The following is an 18,282-nucleotide window of genomic DNA, read 5'->3' as shown; positions in this document are numbered from 1 at the left end:
AGGTTGTACGTAAGTAACAAGAACATTTCCTAGGACAAAGACATATCTGATATCTAACTCCACTGTCCAATTTACAGTAGCTATTACAGTGAAAGAATACCATGCTATTGTTTGAGGAGAGTGCACAGTTTTGAACTTGAAAAGTTATTAATAAACAAATTAGGCACATTTGGGCAGTCTTGATACAACATTTTGAACAGAAATACAATGGTTCATTGGATCAGTCTAAAACTTTGCAGATACCCTGCTGCCATCTAGTGGCCAAAATCTAAATTGCAACTGGGCTGGAATAATACATTATGGCCTTTCTCTTGAATTTCAAAGATTTTTCTTAAACAGTTGGTTTTTCTTTGTCTTTTACCAGATCTAATGTGTTATATTCTCCTACGTTCCTTTCACATTTCCACAAACATCAAAGTGTTTCCTTTCAAATGGTATCAAGAATATGTATATCATTGCTTCAGGGCCTGAGCTACAGGCAGATAGATTTGGGTATGTCATTTTGGGCGAAAATGGAAAAAAAGGGTCTAATCCTTCCACACGGAGGAATACACCTTTTCTCTCAAGAGGGTTTATAGCAAGATAAAGGAAGTGTTTTTTGCAGCTGACTAGCTTCCTGCAGTGGTGGCCTATGTCCAGGCTCCACCAGCAAATCTTTCAGCAGCAGGTTCTGAAGGACATGTTTTCCTGCACTGTATGCAGAGGTGAGTGATGGCTGACCTCAATGACTGCCATAATGAAAGCAGTGTGTAGGTTACACTATAGTCTTTTGGAATATGCGTTTAATTTAGCTATTGTCCTTGCTCATCCAACAGGATGTGTTACACACAGGTTTTTCAGCATTAGAGACAAGGACTATAGAAAGTACAGTACTTTGCCCTCTGGGGAGCATAAGGCAGCATCAAGCACTTGCCATGCCTAATGGTCCTTGGCAACATTTTCAGCTTCCCCCAGACAGGCTCTTGGTCTTCATTCCTTTGTGATTGAATCAGAACTAGGGGTTAAGGTTAATAATGACATCAAAAACATGTTGTCCTGTCTAATTTGGTAGGGACAAATCATTCACTAAACGCTAAACCTGAACAAAATATTGTAATAATTAAGGTGGAAAATGAGCAAGTTGAGGAGACTAAACTGCTTGGAGTAACCCTGGATTGTAAACTGTAATGGTCAAAACATAATAATACAACAGTAGCTAAAATGAGGAGAGGTCTGTCCATAATAAAGCACGGTTCTGCCTTAACGCTACCAACAAGCCAGGTCCTACAAGCCCTAGTTTTGTCGCACCTGGACTACTGTTCAGTCGTGTGGTCAAAGAGGGACATTGGAAAATTACAATTGGCCCTTAAATGTACACGGAGAGCTAACAATAATATACATGTCAATCTACCCTGGCTCAAAGTAGAGAGATTGACTTCATTACTACTTGTATTTGTGAGAAATATTGACATGTTGAATGCACCGAGTGGTCGGTTTAAACTACTAGCACACAGCTCAGACACCCATGCATAAGACATGCCACCAGAGGTTTCTTCACAGTCCACGTCCAGAACAGACTATGGAAGTCACACAGTACTACATAGAGCCATGACTACATGGAACTCTATTCCACATCAAGTAACTGATGCAAGCAGTAAAGTTAGACTTAAAAGTCAAATAAAAATACACCTTATGGAACAGCGGGGACTGTGAACAGACACACACAATAACATACGCACTATACACACATGGATTTTATGTTGTAGATATGTGGTAGTAGAGTAGTGGCCTGAGGGCACACAGTGTGTTGTGAAATCTGTTAATTGTTTATAACTGCCTTCATTTTGCTGGACCCCAGAAAGAGTAGCTGCTGCCTTTGCAGCAGCTAATGGGGAGTCATAATAAATACAAAAAGCCAGTTGAAAGTAGACTCAGCAAAGTATTCCACTCAGAAACCAGATCATAGACATAGCATTACTTTCATTTATAATTTTATTCATACAAATTTGTAGAGTGATAAGAGCCAAAGCAAAGTAGCTGTTAATGAAATTATAACACTCGAGGATAAAGTTCATAAAAGAAAAAGCATGGAAAATATACAAGACATGAAATTGTATTTTAGTCACACCAACTGACAATTGTTGCAATCGCCATATCAACACAGTTGATAGAAATTAGTTTTAATGCAGCCAATACAAACAAAAGACAGTAAAAACAGTGTCACAAAATAAGACAAAACCTCCATAAAAGCGTTCATATTTGATGATTGAGGGCCTCTGTACATACTAGTGTAACCAGAACAGTATTGTCCTCACTAAAGTGACAGAGGAAGCTACTAACTCGACTATTGAGATTCAGGCACAGTGTGTGTCGTCAAGGTGAGGAGCTGTTGAAGGTGCCCCTTGGGGGTTGGCGGGAGGCGAAGGGAGATACGTCTTCGTGGGTGAACATGAAGGCGTCGCTCGGTTTTTGAAGTAAGTAAGTCAGCCATCATACCGTAGATCACCGGGTGCTTCGCAGGTTCGAGGCATGCTCCGCCTTCAACTCCTCCTGTAACACACAGGTCATGTTGGAAACTTAGGGGTTAGTGGTTTAAGTTTAAGGGGCTAGGTGAGAGTAGGAGGTAATGGTTGTCTCCCACACCAGACACCTCTTCTCAAACACTGGCTTATCCTCCCTCACCTCTGACACACCACCATGTAAAAAGGGGGAACATTCCTAATTGTGTGTATGTATTTGGGACACGAGAGCTCACCTGGACTTGGCCAGGTGCCTAAACAGGATATGTCATCACACGGGGAGAAAGATGGCAGGAGCAGTGTGTCCCAGGTTCCCCTTGTGTAGGCCAGGTTACTGTAAAAGCACTTTGTGACAACTGCTGAAGTAAAAAAAAAAAAAAAAAAAAAAAAAAAAGAGGCAAAATTTAGACTTTTGATTGACTGATTGTATAAGTAGATGTCCACTTACCTGTCATGTGGGAAGTAGCAGTGCCGACACTGCCAAGTGGCTGGGATGTCCTCCACTGAGTCCACTGTCCTTGCTACCCCAAACACCTCCACCATCTACACCCAGCTCCCTATGACCACAGTTTGACACATTGGCAAACCAGACTCATCACACAGTTGGGTGGAAGTGTCTAGGAATTAAATCAAAACTGAGAACACATAGAACAGTGTAGAACACTTACCTTGCACAAAAAAAATGAGTAGGGCAGTGACTAAAACAACTGACTTGAGATGTGTGTGTGTGTCCTGGTGAGAGGAAGGTCATGTTCTTCGAGACGTTCTTCCTCATAGGGAGCAGCAACAGAAGCAGCAGGCTAGAGCCTTCACACACTAACCCCTTCAGAGGACAGAGGGTAAAACAGTCTGCCTCCTCAGTTCCTACACACACATACAGGTTAGAGCCTTCAGATACATACCCTCTAACAGAGCACATCAGGAAACACACCACCTTAACTCACCACACAGACACATGCACACACAAAGAAACCCCCTAAGATTCTCAGTGCAGACTTTAAACCTTTCTATGCGGAAATGATTACCATGTGTGTGCTCGTTACCTGTAGGAAGTTGTCGATCTGCTGCAGCAGCTCCTTGTCTATGGATGTTCTTCTCTCCTGAACATGTGCAGGATAGGAGTATAATTCTGCATCCAACGTCTCTATGGAGAACGAAGATTCTACACAGTTAAATACAGAGTGAATTTAGTTAAATCGCACATTACACACAGTCCCTGTCGAAAAATGTCATTATACTCTAGTATAGGGGTATTCAACTCTTACTCTCCAACAGCGTTTTCCAAACTCAGTACTCGGGACACCAAGGGATGGACGTTTAGTTTTTCCCCGTAACACTACACAGCTGAGGATTCTTCTTCGGTATCATGGCGTTCACACATTTTGTCTGTGCATGCCACCACCTACTGTGCGGTAGTGTATGTTCAATTGCAGTACATTTGTGATACAAAAATAAAAAGGGGGGGGGGGGGGGGGGATTTTTTTATTGCACCACCAGCCTACCCTACACCTATATACCACTACTTCATCCAAAATCTCTAAAACATCTTATAAGTCTTCTGCAGTAAAATATTTTACACCCAGGTACTTCTCTGCAGCTGCCACCTACACTCTAAAAACCCACTACCCCAGTCCACTACTTTGACCCTATTGACCCTGCTCCTGCACCATGCCAACAGCACACAGCTGATTCAAATTATCAAAGCTTGATGATTAGTTGTTTATCAGCTGTGTAGTGTTAGGGCAAAAACAAAATGTGCACTGAGTTTGGGTAACTCTGCCCTATGAGGTCCAGAGCCTATTGGATTTCTGTTCTACCAGAATGAATTGCACCCACCTGGTGTCCCAGCTTTAAATCAGTCCCTGATTAGAGGGGAAGAAAGAAAAAGGGTTGTGGAACTGGCTTTGAGGTTCAGAGTTGAGTTTGAGTGCTCTAGTACAGTGGTTCTCAAACTTTTTATAGTCCCATACCCCTTCAAACATTCAACCTCCAGCTGTGTATCCCCTCTAGCACCAGGGTCAGCACACTCTCAAATTATGTTTTTTGCCATCATTGGTAAGCCTGCCACACACACTATACAATACATTTATTAAACATAAGAATGAGTGTGAGTTTGTCACAACCTGGCTCGTGGGAAGTGACAAAGAGCAAAGAGCTCTTATAGGACCAGGGCACAAATAATAATCAATAATTTTGCTCTTTATTTAGCCATCTTACATATAAAACCTTATTTGTTCATCAAAAATTGTGAATAACTACCTACAGATTAATGAGAAGGGTGTGCTTGAAAGGATGCAGATAACTTTGCAATGTTGTGTTGTATTGGAGAGTCTGTCTTAAATAATTTCCCACAGTCTGTGCCTGTATTTAGTTTTCATGCTAGTGAGGGCCGAAAATCCCCTCTTACATAGGTACGTGGTTGCAAAGGGCATCAGTGTCTTAACAGCACGATTTGCCAAGGCAGGATACTCTGAGCGCAGCCCAATCCATAAATCTGTCAGTTGCTCCTGATTAAATTACATTTTCACTGAACAGCTTGTTGCAATTTCGATGGGGCTCTCTTGTTCAGATATCAGTAAGTGGACTGGAGGCAGAGCATGAAAGGGATAACGAATCCAGTTGTTTGTGTCATCCGTTTTGGGAAAGTTCCTGCATAACTGCGCATCCACCTCAGATGCTTCGCTATATCACATTTGACATTGTCCGTAAGCTTGAGTTCATTTGCACACAAAAAAATCATACAATGATGGAAAGACCTGTGTGTTGTTCTTATTAATGCAGACAGAGAAGAGCTCCAACTTCTTAATCATAGCCTCAATTTTGTCCCTACATTGAATATAGTTGCGGAGAGTCCCTGTAATCCTAGATTCAGATCATTCAGGCGAGAAAAAATAAATCACCCAGATAGGCCAGTCGTATGTGATGACGAGTTTCTCACAAGCAGTCAGACAAGTGAAAATTATGGTCAGTACAGAAAACTTTAAGCTCATCTCTCAAAAAAAAACATCAATAATTTGTCCCTTGATAACCAGCACACTCCTTTCTGTACATTGTAAAAGCATTACACGGTCGCTGCCCATATCATTGCATAGTGCAGAAAATACACAAGAGTTCAGGGGCCTTGCTTTAAGAAAGTGAACCATTTTCACTGTAGTGTCCAAAACGTCTTTCAAGCTAGCAGACATTCCCTTGGCAGCAAGAGCCTCTCGGTGGATGATGCAATGTACCCAAGTGGCATCGGGAGCAACTGCTTACACATGCGTTACCACTCCACTATGTCTCCCTGTAAAAGTTGTTGCGCCATTAGTTCAAATACCAACATGAGCAGCAGCTATGTTTGGCTACATTTGGACCGTTAGTGGAATTCCTGCGAGAGAGTAATGGTTAATGTGATTGGATGTTAATTATTTGACTAGGCTACCTGTATTTGACATTGTGTTATTTCACTGAACACCAGCAGGTATTTCTCACTGGTCATCCCCAAAGCCAACACCTCCTTTGACTGCCTTTCCTTCCAGTTCTCTGCTGCCAATGACTGGAACGAATTGCAAAAATCGCTGAAGCTGGAGACTTATATTTCCCTCACTAACTTTAAACATCAGCTATCTGAGCAACTAACCCATCGCTGCAGCTGTACATACCCCATCTGTAAATAGCCCATCCAATCTACCTACCTCACCACCATATTGTTTTTATTTACTTTTCTGCTCTTTGCCCACCAGTATTTCTACTTTCACATCATCATCTGCACATCTATCACTCCAGTGTTAATTTGCTAAATTGCAATTACTTCGCTACTATGGCCTACTATTGCCTTACCTCCTCACGCCATTTGCACACACTGTATATAGACAATTTTTTTCTATTGTGTTATTGACTGTATGCTTGTTTATTCCATGTGTAACTCTGTGTAGTTGTTTGTGTCACACTGCTTTGCTTTATCTTGGCCAGGTTGCAGTTGTAAATGAGAACTTGTTCTCAACCAGCCTACCTGGTTAAATAAAGGTGAAATAAAAATTAAAAAGATGGTTTACTTTTATTATGGGCAGTGAAACGAGGCTACTCAGGCGAGAAAAAAACATCACCCAAATGTATAACCCTGTTGGAAAATATAAATGGACTGTTTGAAAATGTGAAGCAAAAAAGTCACACAAAAAAAGTATATTTTTTATTTGGGTACCCCTGTTTGGGAATACCTACTCTAGTATATACGAAGCCATACCATGCAAGGAATGGCAGTGCCTGCCTGTACATGTGTAGTGTCACCATCAACCAAACCAGCTTCAATCTCATGCAGTGGTGCAGGTGTAGTAGTGGCCATATGCAGTATGCCCACCTATTTCTCTACAGATATACTCACGAACTACCATTGAGAATGATTGAACGATCCATTTTACTTCCTTAAATCTCTGCCATTATTAGGTGGAGGGAATTACCACCTACATACACCATACAGAGTAGAAAATTGTTGATCATTAACTCATACTCACCTGATGGCAGAGAAAGGGTCATGGTCAAAACTCGGTATGTCAAGCCGTGTTAGCTGGGGCTGGATAGTCTTGAACGATCCTTGTAACCTACCATAGACAGACATACATACATGCATACATACATACATACGCACACTCACCTGGGGCCTGTTGCACAAAACTAGGATAAGGGATTAAGCCAGGATATCTTGGTGATCCTGGCTCAATTGATCCGTAATCCGGTTGCACTAAAGATGGATAGGGGGCAGGAGGATATGTTATGGTATAAATTACCATGGAGATTTATTCTGTGGAGCTAGCCTGCTCCAGACCAGGCTAAATTCCAGGATCTATTTAATCTCATCCCTAATGTCAGTCAGCAGTCGCCACAAATGGAAACCAATAGTTATTTCACTGCTCACTATACATTGTTATCACATATAACTAGACCCACTGTTATTATTTAAACGTTTGTGATCATTAATTTCAATGATTTTGGATAAAAAATGATTTCTAGATGATGTTGCTATCATTAGATAATTTACAGTTTCCCATAGACTATAAGGCTATATATAAAATGATAGAATATTAGGGCCACAGAGGGGAAAAAAACACAAGTCATAATATTGTAACCAGTTGTTTTAAAGGAGGACAGTTGTTAAAATGACAGATGTGGGGCATTTCGTGAAATTGTACTTCAGTATGGTTTCATAAACAAAGACATGCTGATGTGCCAGAATATTAAGTATCACATTGTCATAAGTATCAAAACTGTAAAAACAATATGTAGCTTTTCTGCAGAAAGAACCAGCCTCATAAATTTATGACTTTATCCTTTTTCTTCAGTGTGGCCCTAGTACTCTGTCATATAAACAAATACACATTCCATATGAATATAAAAACACAATGTGTAACATTATGTTCCTTTATTGAATAAGGACAAAACAAAGCAGGTAAACCATCAGCTCCTTTCGAAACTGAAGTCACAGTGACTCTACAAGATGGAAAGCACAGAATCCAAGCATATTATACAAAATGATACATACACATTCAAAGGTCTGTATATAACACACCCTGCATGTCTGCACACTAAAATAAATGCAGGACAAATCCATACACATCAACTGAACAGACAAATGAATGGATGCAGTAGCCTCCCTGCAGCCTTGTATTACACACAGTATACCGCACAAACATCATAAGAGGCCAAATTCGTCAAAAAACTAACCCAAAAAAACCCAAATTCCTCTGCCACCGCAGGACATATTTAACCAAAATTGAAAGCACACATACTAACTAAAATAATTCAACACATATTGGTCCCTCAGCAGCCGACCACTGTCGTCATCAGGCAAGATTGCCGGATTGTCCCAGTCCATGGCTGGTGGCACTCTGGGGGCCCTCTCCTTCCTCAGGCAGGCCACATTGTGGAGGACAGCACAAGCCACAGTAATATCACATGCCCTAACAGGGCTGACCCTTAATTTGTGAAGGCAGTGAAAGCGTGCCTTCAGGAGGCCAAAGGTCATTTCAACTCTGGCCCTGGTATGGGCATGGTTGTAGGCCTGCTGTGCTTCCTGGGGGTCTGTGAAAGGTGTCAGGAGAAAAGGCTGGCAGCCATACCCCCTGTCTCCCAGCAACACACCAGAGAATTCACCTGTCAACACAAAATCTCATCATTACTACCTCATAAACACAGTGATATTCTTGACACAGCCATGATGGTTATAAATAGGGGTTGTGTGGCTTACCTTGTGATAGGCACTGATAGATTTCAGAGGCCCGAAAGATTCTGGAGTCATGGACTGAGCCAGGCCATTTTGCCACAACATTGCTGATCACACAGTCAGCATTGCAGACCATCTGAAATCATAAGATGAGGAATATTACACCAATCAATGCACATCACTGGCAATGCAGAGTGTTCGTCAATGGACAATATCAAAAAGTTATGTTCACCTGAACATTAATGCTGTGAAAGGATTTCCTATTCACAAAATCGGCCTCATGGGCACCTGAGGGGGCTTTTATCCTTATGTGTGTGCAGTCCACTGCACCAATGACATTGGGGAAACCTGTCACACAAAGTAATGAGTATCCTACTATGTGTTAACAGTTGTCCTGTAATTTGTAGATCCTCTTACCTGCAATCCTATAGAACTCCTCTTTGATGTCACAGAGTCTTCTGTGGCCAGGGAAGGAGATGAAGACATCTGCTAATGCTTTGATAGCCAGACACACACTCCTTATTGTGCGGCAAATTGTGGCCTTGTTCAGCTGTTCTGCATCCCCCACTGAGTACAGGAAGGCTCCACTAGCAAAAAAGCGCAAGGCCACACAAACCATTTGCTCCACACTCAGTGCATGGCTCCGTGCAGTGCGGTGCTTAATCCTGGGACCCAGTAGTCTGCATAGATACCTGATGCCATCTGCAGAAAACCTGTATCTTTCATATAGATGGTCATCAGGGAAGGCCAGTGGGTCCAACCGGTCCCTGAAGACCCTTTCTCGCCTGAAGGCTCTCCTCAGCACAAGTGCTTCTTCATCCACCACATCTCGCACGAATGGGCATGCCATTGTCAGAGCAGAAAGGAACACACAATTTTGGGCCTTCATATAGGCTAGTGGCCACACCTGGTGCTGGGGGGGTGGGCAAAAGAGGGCGATGCCTTATAACGATGACTTGGTTGTACTGATTGCTGGGAAAATAAAAAAAACCTTAGAAAGATGCCACCGTCCTGTGTGCTCACAATAAGAGCTCATATGTCATGGCTCACTTGACTTTACGAGAATATACCTAATTTTTATTTTGAGCTGTGTCATCTTCTTGGAGCTGGGGGAGGAAAGAAAAATAATGAATAATACATTTGTGTTACAGTTAGCATACAGTGTACATTGAAGGCATATCTCACCTCCCTCTCAAGTTTTTTTATTTCAAGGTCCAGTTTCCTAATTGTCCTCTTTTTTATTTCGGACTCCAGTGCAAGATTTTCCATCTTTTTCTTCTTGTACTGAATGTCTATGTCTGCCAGTTCTATTTGGCGCCGGAGGTGGTTGCCATACAACTTTCTGATAGCTTGTGAGCTCTGTGAACACAATACAATTAGCGCAGCTGGAATTTGGCAGGATGTGGTGTCCTTTTATTAATACGCACTATGTTGCCAGGCTGGTTTTCCCACTGTATAGCATCTGGGTCCTGTAAAAGAAATTAGATTTTTTGATTTTGATGAGGACTCCTCACCATTGTAGAGTAAATAGTACTTTCACAGTCTTAACATGATACCTCATGCCTTCTGGAATCCAGAGAGATGGTCTCCTCCTCATCATCGTCGTCTCCATCATGTGCTGTTGCTGCTGCACTGGGGCCTTCACCCTATCACATTTAATCGGATTCATATTGAAGCTAGTAGACAAGACATGCCAGGCCTACAGTATGCCTTTGATGGAGTACTCACTGGATCAGCATCGTCTGGTGCTTGTGCTGGTGGCTCTAACAGGAACACAGTGCTGCCAGACACTGCAAGGCAATAGGTAAACCAAAGTCAGACAGTCCAAATTGATTCAATATGAATGTGGTTGTATCCCATGTAGATGGAAGGACATACCTTGAATGAAGCGGGTGGCATCTTGGGAGGAACCTATGCTCGTCTCTTTCCCCCCAGGGATCCCCTCTAAGACGGGCCTGCCTTTATTTAGCTCCAAGGCCATGTCCTCTGCTGGGGTAAGGTCAGCCTTTGGTGACCCACCACCCGTGCCTTGTCTGTGGGTATTCTTTTTCACTGCTAAAACAGTACAGACAATGTGTGAGCAGGCACCTTCTGGGTACAATATATGCTTGTGCTTTGTTAAATATTAGTCAGGGACCATACCATTCTGCAGAATGTTCTTGTATTTGATTTTGACCTGCTGCCATGTCCGTTTTGGCCCGTTCATGTTTAATCTACACACACACACACACACACACACACACACACACACACATTTAATGGAGTCACACTGCAAAAAATTACTTGGTATTTTTGTCTTGTTTTCAGTAAAAATATCAAAAAATTTATCATAGCTTTATACAGTGTGATGGAGTTACTTTACACAATTTCACTCATATCTGCAGTGCATTTCAATTAAAAATTTAACCGTTTCATAATTACAGTACAACTGCATTTTTGGAGATGTGAATTAAATATTTGAATTGTAATTGTGATGTTTCAGCGGAGCGGTGAGTGTGTAATTGTGCACTACTTACGCATTCAGGCGGTCTGCAATACTTTGCCACGCTTTTTCTCTTTGCTTTATCACTGTGGCGGTGTTGCCTTTCTTCTTAATTATATCTTTTACCTCCTCGTATGCCTCCATGAGGATTTGTGCTTCCGACGGGGAAAAGTACGCGGCTCTAGTTGCCATGGTAAATCAGTTAATCTGTGGCGGGGTCTATTTGAGTGAGCCGTGAGCGCGCACCTATCCAGGATTGGTTTCACCTGGCTTAATGAATCCGTGTCTGCTCATCCTGGCTTGGTCTTTGTGCAACCAATTAAGCCTGGACGCACATGTTTTGGCTTCATTGAGCTCAGCTGAGTCATTTATCCCGGATGTCTTAATTCTACTTTTGTGCAACAGGCCCCTGTTTGGTATGATAGCTAGCTAGTTTTAGCTCAATGCCTGGTGGCTTATAATATAATCTCCCTGTCGTGTCTGTAAAGCCACCAATAATTGAAGGCAGCTAACTAACTAACGTTACTTATTGGTGACTTTAATTTATAACTAACCTGCGAAAGCTAGCTAGCTGGATATGTTCAGGTAATATCAGTAACACAGCTTTTACTTTGAAACCAGCTAGCGACGTAATCATGTTGCAGCCCCTCCTCTCTATGCCCACACCATCTCTGTTCAATCTTGTGGACGACATAAAAAAAATGAATTAATGCAGTCGAAATGATTATCCGTCTTGGTTGTGTATATTCGGAAGTTGATTGAACGAACAGTACACGGATGACATTTGAACAAACAAATATAAAACGATCATGTTGTAGTTCCCTCCAGTAATCACAAGAACAAGCGTTCCTTGATTTTAACTGGCGGCTTTATTCTGTAGATTTAGTCAGAATTATCACCTTCCGTGAGAACTATAAAGCAAATGAAAATACAGTTAAGCACACTCTTACAACCTCCTTATCTTACGAGTGACTTATTAGCTTGGTATAACTCTGAAGTGCTTACATACATAAACAGTTTACCCAGCGCTATAACAGTATCAGATTAAACACATGAATAAAGGAAAAATACCTCATTGGCTGCTTATTACAGAAGGGAGGAAATCAAACTTCACACTTATTATTTCTAGCATGAATTCACACTTCATTCTTAATTATTCTAACTTTACCATCCTAACATACATGCTTCAACCTTTACGAACTACACCCGATGACATGAAAACTTAGCTAATGGGATTGCCTTCCCTCCAAAAGTGTGTTGCTACAATAAGGATCCCCGTTACAACAGTTATTAGCTACGTAGTTCCGCTTGTCTTATCATTTCCCCCGCACAGCGAACACGTAAACAATTCAAACAAAAAACAACGACATAACCTGTAAGTCTAACTGTCAGTTACACATGTGAATATATCATGGGTAGCCATGGAAAAAGTCCCTTATCAATAAACCTTGCCACTTACACTATAAAGTGTAAACTATATGCTTTAACGTGAGTAGAATAACTATCATAGATTAGAATATAATAACTTCCCTGAGATTCTTTCAAGCTGCAATAGAACATTTATGCAAAGTCAACCAGGGAGGAAGGTTACCCTCCTCTTCCTTCTACGATATGTCAGGCTGCAGAAAGAATGTTGTAATAATAATGTGCAGAGCAGTTCACTATCACGAACGAGGCGGAGTTAGTAATTCCACATTCACATGCTAGTCCTCCTTACTGGGTAACTCGGAAATGTCAAAATGACTAGATGGTTGAAGTACACGTGCCGTCAACCAGTTAGCAAGTCGGAAATTTCCGAGTTCCAACTAGCACTTGAACGCGGCATAAATTCCAAAAGTCTTCACGCTGTCTCCCAACTAGAATAGTTTCTACTGGATTTTTCACCGACTCGGATAAATTATTTATTCTCGGGATAACAATACGATCGTGCAGAAACATGGTAAGCTATTAATCCAAAGTAAATCAATAAAAGGGAATTGTTTTGTGTGACATTCAAAAACAATTTATTATCATTTGGAATTTAACTTCAGATGCATGGGCTACTTCCACTTTCTTTTTGCCTTTGTTGACGGAATAATGTTCTATGTCATTACTTTTGAGACTAGGGAGGATTCATATAGAGCCTAGTCCATATGTTATGATAATACAGAATATTTTGTAAACACCAGTTACAAGTGGTTAATTAAATGCGTGTTTGAAACTCTGCTTTGTTTGAGCATTCACCTTGGGTGCATCTCAATAGCCAAAAGTGGGTTCCTCTGCTCGTCCCTCTCCATTCGCCTGTAGTCTAGTGATTTCAAAGAACATGACAAACAGGTAAGATTAGATTCCACATGCTATGTCGGGATTTATTTTACAGTTTAGTTTTCAGACATTGCACAGATGAGGAGACGGAGAGAGGAAGACAGTATACGTTGAGACATATCCCAGCATATCCTTGCCTAGTTGGAGGTCGTTGACACATTTTATTGCACCTACAGGATAACAATTTAACATATAGGCCTATTCATATTTCAGAGGTGTATCATAAGATTGACTTACTGTAAATCAAAACAGACAACATATTGTAAAATAGATAATATTAATTTGAGTTTTCAGAACACAGTTCAATCAAATGTGGAATTGATTTGACAAATACATTATATATTGAAAGGGTATCATTTATCTTCATATTTTGTTGAATAAAAACATAAAATCAAAATCAAATCAAATGTATTTATATAGCCCTTCGTACATCAGCTGATATCTCAAAGTGCTGTACAGAAACCCAGCCTAAAACCCCAAACAGCAAGCAATGCAGGTGTAGAAGCACGGTGGCTAGGAAAAACTCCCTAGAAAGGCCAAAACCTAGGAAGAAACCTAGAGAGGAACCAGGCTATGAGAGGTGGCCAGTCCTCTTCTGGCTGTGCCGGGTGGAGATTATAACAGAACATGGCCAAGATGTTCAAATGTTCATAAATGACCAGCATGGTCAAATAATAATAATCACAGTAGTTATCGAGGGTGCAGCAAGTCAGCACCTCAGGAGTAAATGTCAGTTGGCTTTTTTAGCACGTTCGGTGAACAGGTCAGGGTTCCATAGCCGCAGGCAGAAAAGTTGAAACTGGAGCAGCAGCAAGGCCAGGTGGACTAGGGACAGCAAGGAGTCATCATGCCAGGTAGTCCTGACGCATGGTCCTAGGGCTCAGGTCCTCCGAGAGAGAGAAAGAAAGAGAGAGAAGGAGAGAATTAGAGAGAGCATACTTAAATTCACACAGGACACCGGATAAGACAGGAGAAGTCCTCCAGATATAACAAACTGACCCTAGCCCCCCCGACACATTAACTACTGCAGCATAAATACTGGAGGCTGAGACATCCATGAATACAACCCCATGCATTATTTAGCTGTAGCCAACAATTACAAAAAATACATTCCTTGACAGCTGCTTGGTTTACAGTTCTTCCTGTTTTAGAGTGCTACATTTCAGCCTTGAACTCAGGGTGAAGTTGCCCCTATAAATGCTGATCTGGGGCCAGTTAATGGTTAAGGTTAGGATTGGGGGAGGGGGAACTGATCCTAGATCTGTACCTAGGGGAAACTTCACCCTGTAGCGAAACACATTCTACCTCTTCCTCTGGCTAAAAAAGAGAATCTCTTAAATCTCAAGGGAGTTTTGTTTCATTGTTTATATTATATTTATTGTTATATTTTCTTTTCCAGGTGGTTACAGGTTGAGTGACATCTTCAACTTTTCTGAGGATGATATCAATATCTTGATTCAATTATGAGATCTTCCTGAAAAGGGGTGACAGTTACAAGCAGGAGGCTCATTATATTTTCAATAAACATGGTGTGGTGCTGTATAATATGCAGTATCCAGTTCATATGTTTTTCAACCCAGTTCATATGAGTTTATCAGCATTCCAGTGCTTTGACAGAACTGTAGGAAAATATTTTTATTTAATTCACGTGTCATCTCTCTCAGCCTGACAAGAACAGTCGGCTGCGTCAGGCTCAGGAAGAGGCGGAGGAGGTGAAGGTGATCATGATGGACAACATGGAGAAGACAGAGGAACGCAAGGCAAAACTGCAGGACCTTGATGAAAGGGCTGAGGAACTGGATTTTAAAGTGAGACTGGGATTGCTTTTTAATTATTATTATTTACACACACACACTTGCACTGATACCATTTTTATCCTGATCTGATCCAATTCAGATATTTTCTTCAGATGCATCACTTTTTAATATTAAAGCTGTGGCCAAGCCTTCCACAACCGGAGGTCCTTTTTGGTGTTCAAGATAGACAGTGGTGTTTTGTCAGAACGGTGAATTGACTTTAGTGCTTGATTGGTTTGTTTGTTTGTTTAGAGCAAGTCCTTCCACAAGACCTCAAAGAAGTTGAAGCAGCAGAAGAAATTTGACAACATCAAGGCCAAATGGAAGCTCATTGCTGTTGTTGCAGCCTCGGCCATAATTGTCATTCTAGTAGCCACCTTCATGTTGGTCAACAGATCTAGCCCTGAAAACACACATGATATAGGCAGTATCCCAATGAACGAAGGAGGCATTACACCAACAACCATTGGGCCTGGGAAGTAGGCTACAGCCTAGAATCAATAGGGCTGAAAAGGAAACAAATAGTGGACACTACTTGAAGGATACTACTATCGGTCAAAAGTATTTTCTAGCTTCTGTTGTTGATACTTTACTTGTCTCTAATGGGTGTACAAGGACTTCTACAGATCCATCAGGGAAGATAAATAATTTATTAGGTGCAAAACTTGTTAAAGAATTCCATTATTCAGAATCTTGTTGGGATTACCAATTATCTGTAAACTATTACATCTGATAATATTGAAATCAGAAAAGGTAAGACATTAGGGGTGATGACGAGATAGATTTGATCTATTTCCTTTCAACAGCATTTATAATGCATTACTGTACATCTTGGGATACATAACTAAGGTTAACCTGAACATAAAATAGTTGTATTTTGTAGTTTATTTGAAAATACCATCTTTTCAAATACTCGTGGCAATCATTTCCTTTGATATTCAAATACAGGTCTCAGAAAAATATATATATTTTGAATTCGTCTTTCAGAAAATACTGCAGAGAAATACCTATTTTTTTGAAAACAAAATATTTTATGGTTGCCAAATATTTTATGAAAAACCAAAAACTACAATAGTTGAGTTGAAATATAATGACCATAAGCACATGGTTTGGAGGGCTCCTAGATATGAATCTTAATATAGCCTAGAATTAAATACATGAAGGACATGGAATCCCCTCAACAGCTTAAAAATGACCAACAAATATACAGTATTTTCATAATGATTGAGACAAGGTAATATAGTAACAGTTGACATCAAGTTCTTATACATGTGTAGTAATTTTGTGACATTGTTGTTACATAGGACTTTGGAAATTGCTTTATAATTGCACAAAGGAGTTATTACACAAGTGGAATAAGGACAGTCATTATTCCTCGTGTACAGTAGTTACAAAAATTCAGCTCATTGCTATGCAATTAAAATGCAATTACCAATTATGTAACATGCTAATAAAATGTTGCTTCAAAAGTAATTACAGTTTTATTACACAGGCACAAGAACAGTTATGTTAAGTGGAATGCTAATGGTTACAAAATATAGCTATTAAGTGTCAAGGAAACTAATTCTTAAAACTGAAATAACTATAGCCAAGGTAGGTGGAAAATCATGTTAGTTCGTATTCTGAGTAAACTGTCTCTTTAAATATGTTATAGTGTGTGTTTGAAACAACACTTACCCACAGATGGACAAAGAGGTTCCAAGTTGGTTTTGCTAAGCATCCAACTTGCTGTTTGCAGATGGCTTTTGAATTTCTCTGCAGTAATTTCAGGTATCATAAAATTAATTGCAACTTTCTACCTTTTCAGTGGCATGTTGAAAGAGTCATACTGTAGTTGAACGTCAACTGATTTATACTTATCTTTACAAAATATCATTGGTTTGACTTGATTATGTACACCTATGGCAATGGACATTTACAGAATGTTCAGATATAAATGTATTGTATATATCAAATATGACTGTCAAATAGATTGGAATAGTATAGGAGATTGTGTGTGCTCTATTAATTATATTTCTATCTTCAACATGCAGTTGCAGATAAAGTTTGTTAGTTGAAGGCAGACAATCCAATAGTTTCTTAAAAGTAGTCACTTCCTGAGATCGGTATTGAAATATAAAAAAAAGGTACTTGCTTTATCAGTTGCGTATTTAAATGGTTTTAGAAAGTAGTCATTTTTTGGGATCTACATTCAAATACTTTGTCACCTCCAAAGTAACTATTTGTTCCCCCTTAAAAAATGGTTACCTTCCACAAAGCATAGTTAAAACTATAGTTATCCCAGGTCTGAACCTGAATAACCTCACATTTTCAATGACACCATTCATTTCCCAAAGAGATATATCCAAACAAAAATGTGTGTTTATATTTTACTGAAGGTACACCACCATTTACTCTGCCATTCTTGAAGGCCTAGTTGATAGACATCACGTGTTGACAAAACAAGGCATTCCATTGTCAAGATCAGGATTTAACTGACAATATTATTCCCTTTAAAATTGGTCTGAGAGATGTTGTATTTCAACATGCAACACAATTTTTTAGAAAGGAGTGTAATGTCCCTCAATGCTGAACAACTGATTGATAGTCACATTAAATAATAGGCAATAACAAAAATGCCCTTGATTGCTAAATAACTGACGTATGTAGTGTAAACACTAGATGGGATTATGTTGTTGACAATGACACCTGTTCAACCCTTTTATAAACAGTCAACAGGAACTCCCCAATAGACAGCTGTGTCTAGTTCATTGACCAGTTGAATGGACATTGAGTCAAAAATATGTTTTGTTATCGTGCAGTTGCATTATTGATTTATTTTATCCAGTTGATTAAAAAAAAGTACATTAACCCTGATTGCTCATTATTTCAACATGATTGGCTGGCAATTACCAATAGGCTATTTTGTCTTTAAGTGATTTGAATGTATCAACCTTACTGCATTCCAAATGGGAAATAATCTCCTTTCCCTCATCACAACTCTGCCAGATGGTTTAGAATGTTTAA

At 40.2% G+C, this 18,282-nt stretch overlaps 2 protein-coding genes across 2 annotated transcripts; one reads left to right on the top strand and one right to left on the bottom strand.

Moving 5' to 3' along the window:
* Positions 1-1,953: 1,953 nt before the first annotated feature.
* On the bottom strand, positions 1,954-12,893 carry LOC139544077 (myb/SANT-like DNA-binding domain-containing protein 4). Its single transcript, XM_071350812.1, has 15 exons — positions 11,211-12,893; positions 10,837-10,907; positions 10,573-10,749; positions 10,423-10,484; positions 10,251-10,340; positions 10,122-10,163; positions 9,880-10,053; positions 9,765-9,800; positions 9,112-9,666; positions 8,719-8,830; positions 3,542-8,624; positions 3,167-3,362; positions 2,947-3,055; positions 2,735-2,857; positions 1,954-2,529 (listed from the first exon to the last, which is right to left on the bottom strand). Exons 1-8 carry the CDS (start codon positions 11,366-11,368, stop codon positions 9,765-9,767), a joined length of 810 nt encoding a protein of 269 aa, XP_071206913.1. The 5' UTR covers positions 11,369-12,893; the 3' UTR covers positions 1,954-2,529; positions 2,735-2,857; positions 2,947-3,055; positions 3,167-3,362; positions 3,542-8,624; positions 8,719-8,830; positions 9,112-9,666.
* A 49-nt stretch (positions 12,894-12,942) lies between these two features.
* On the top strand, positions 12,943-18,126 carry LOC139544080 (vesicle-associated membrane protein 5-like). The gene is made up of 3 exons (XM_071350816.1): positions 12,943-13,115; positions 15,145-15,288; positions 15,529-18,126. The coding sequence occupies exons 1-3, from the start codon at positions 13,113-13,115 to the stop codon at positions 15,757-15,759; spliced, it is 378 nt and encodes a 125-aa protein (XP_071206917.1). The 5' UTR covers positions 12,943-13,112; the 3' UTR covers positions 15,760-18,126.
* Positions 18,127-18,282: the final 156 nt, after the last annotated feature.

Source organism: Salvelinus alpinus, chromosome 18, assembly GCF_045679555.1.
Source record: "Salvelinus alpinus chromosome 18, SLU_Salpinus.1, whole genome shotgun sequence".
Classification (NCBI taxonomy): domain Eukaryota; kingdom Metazoa; phylum Chordata; class Actinopteri; order Salmoniformes; family Salmonidae; genus Salvelinus; species Salvelinus alpinus.
This window is presented reverse-complemented; position numbering and strand designations above follow the sequence as displayed.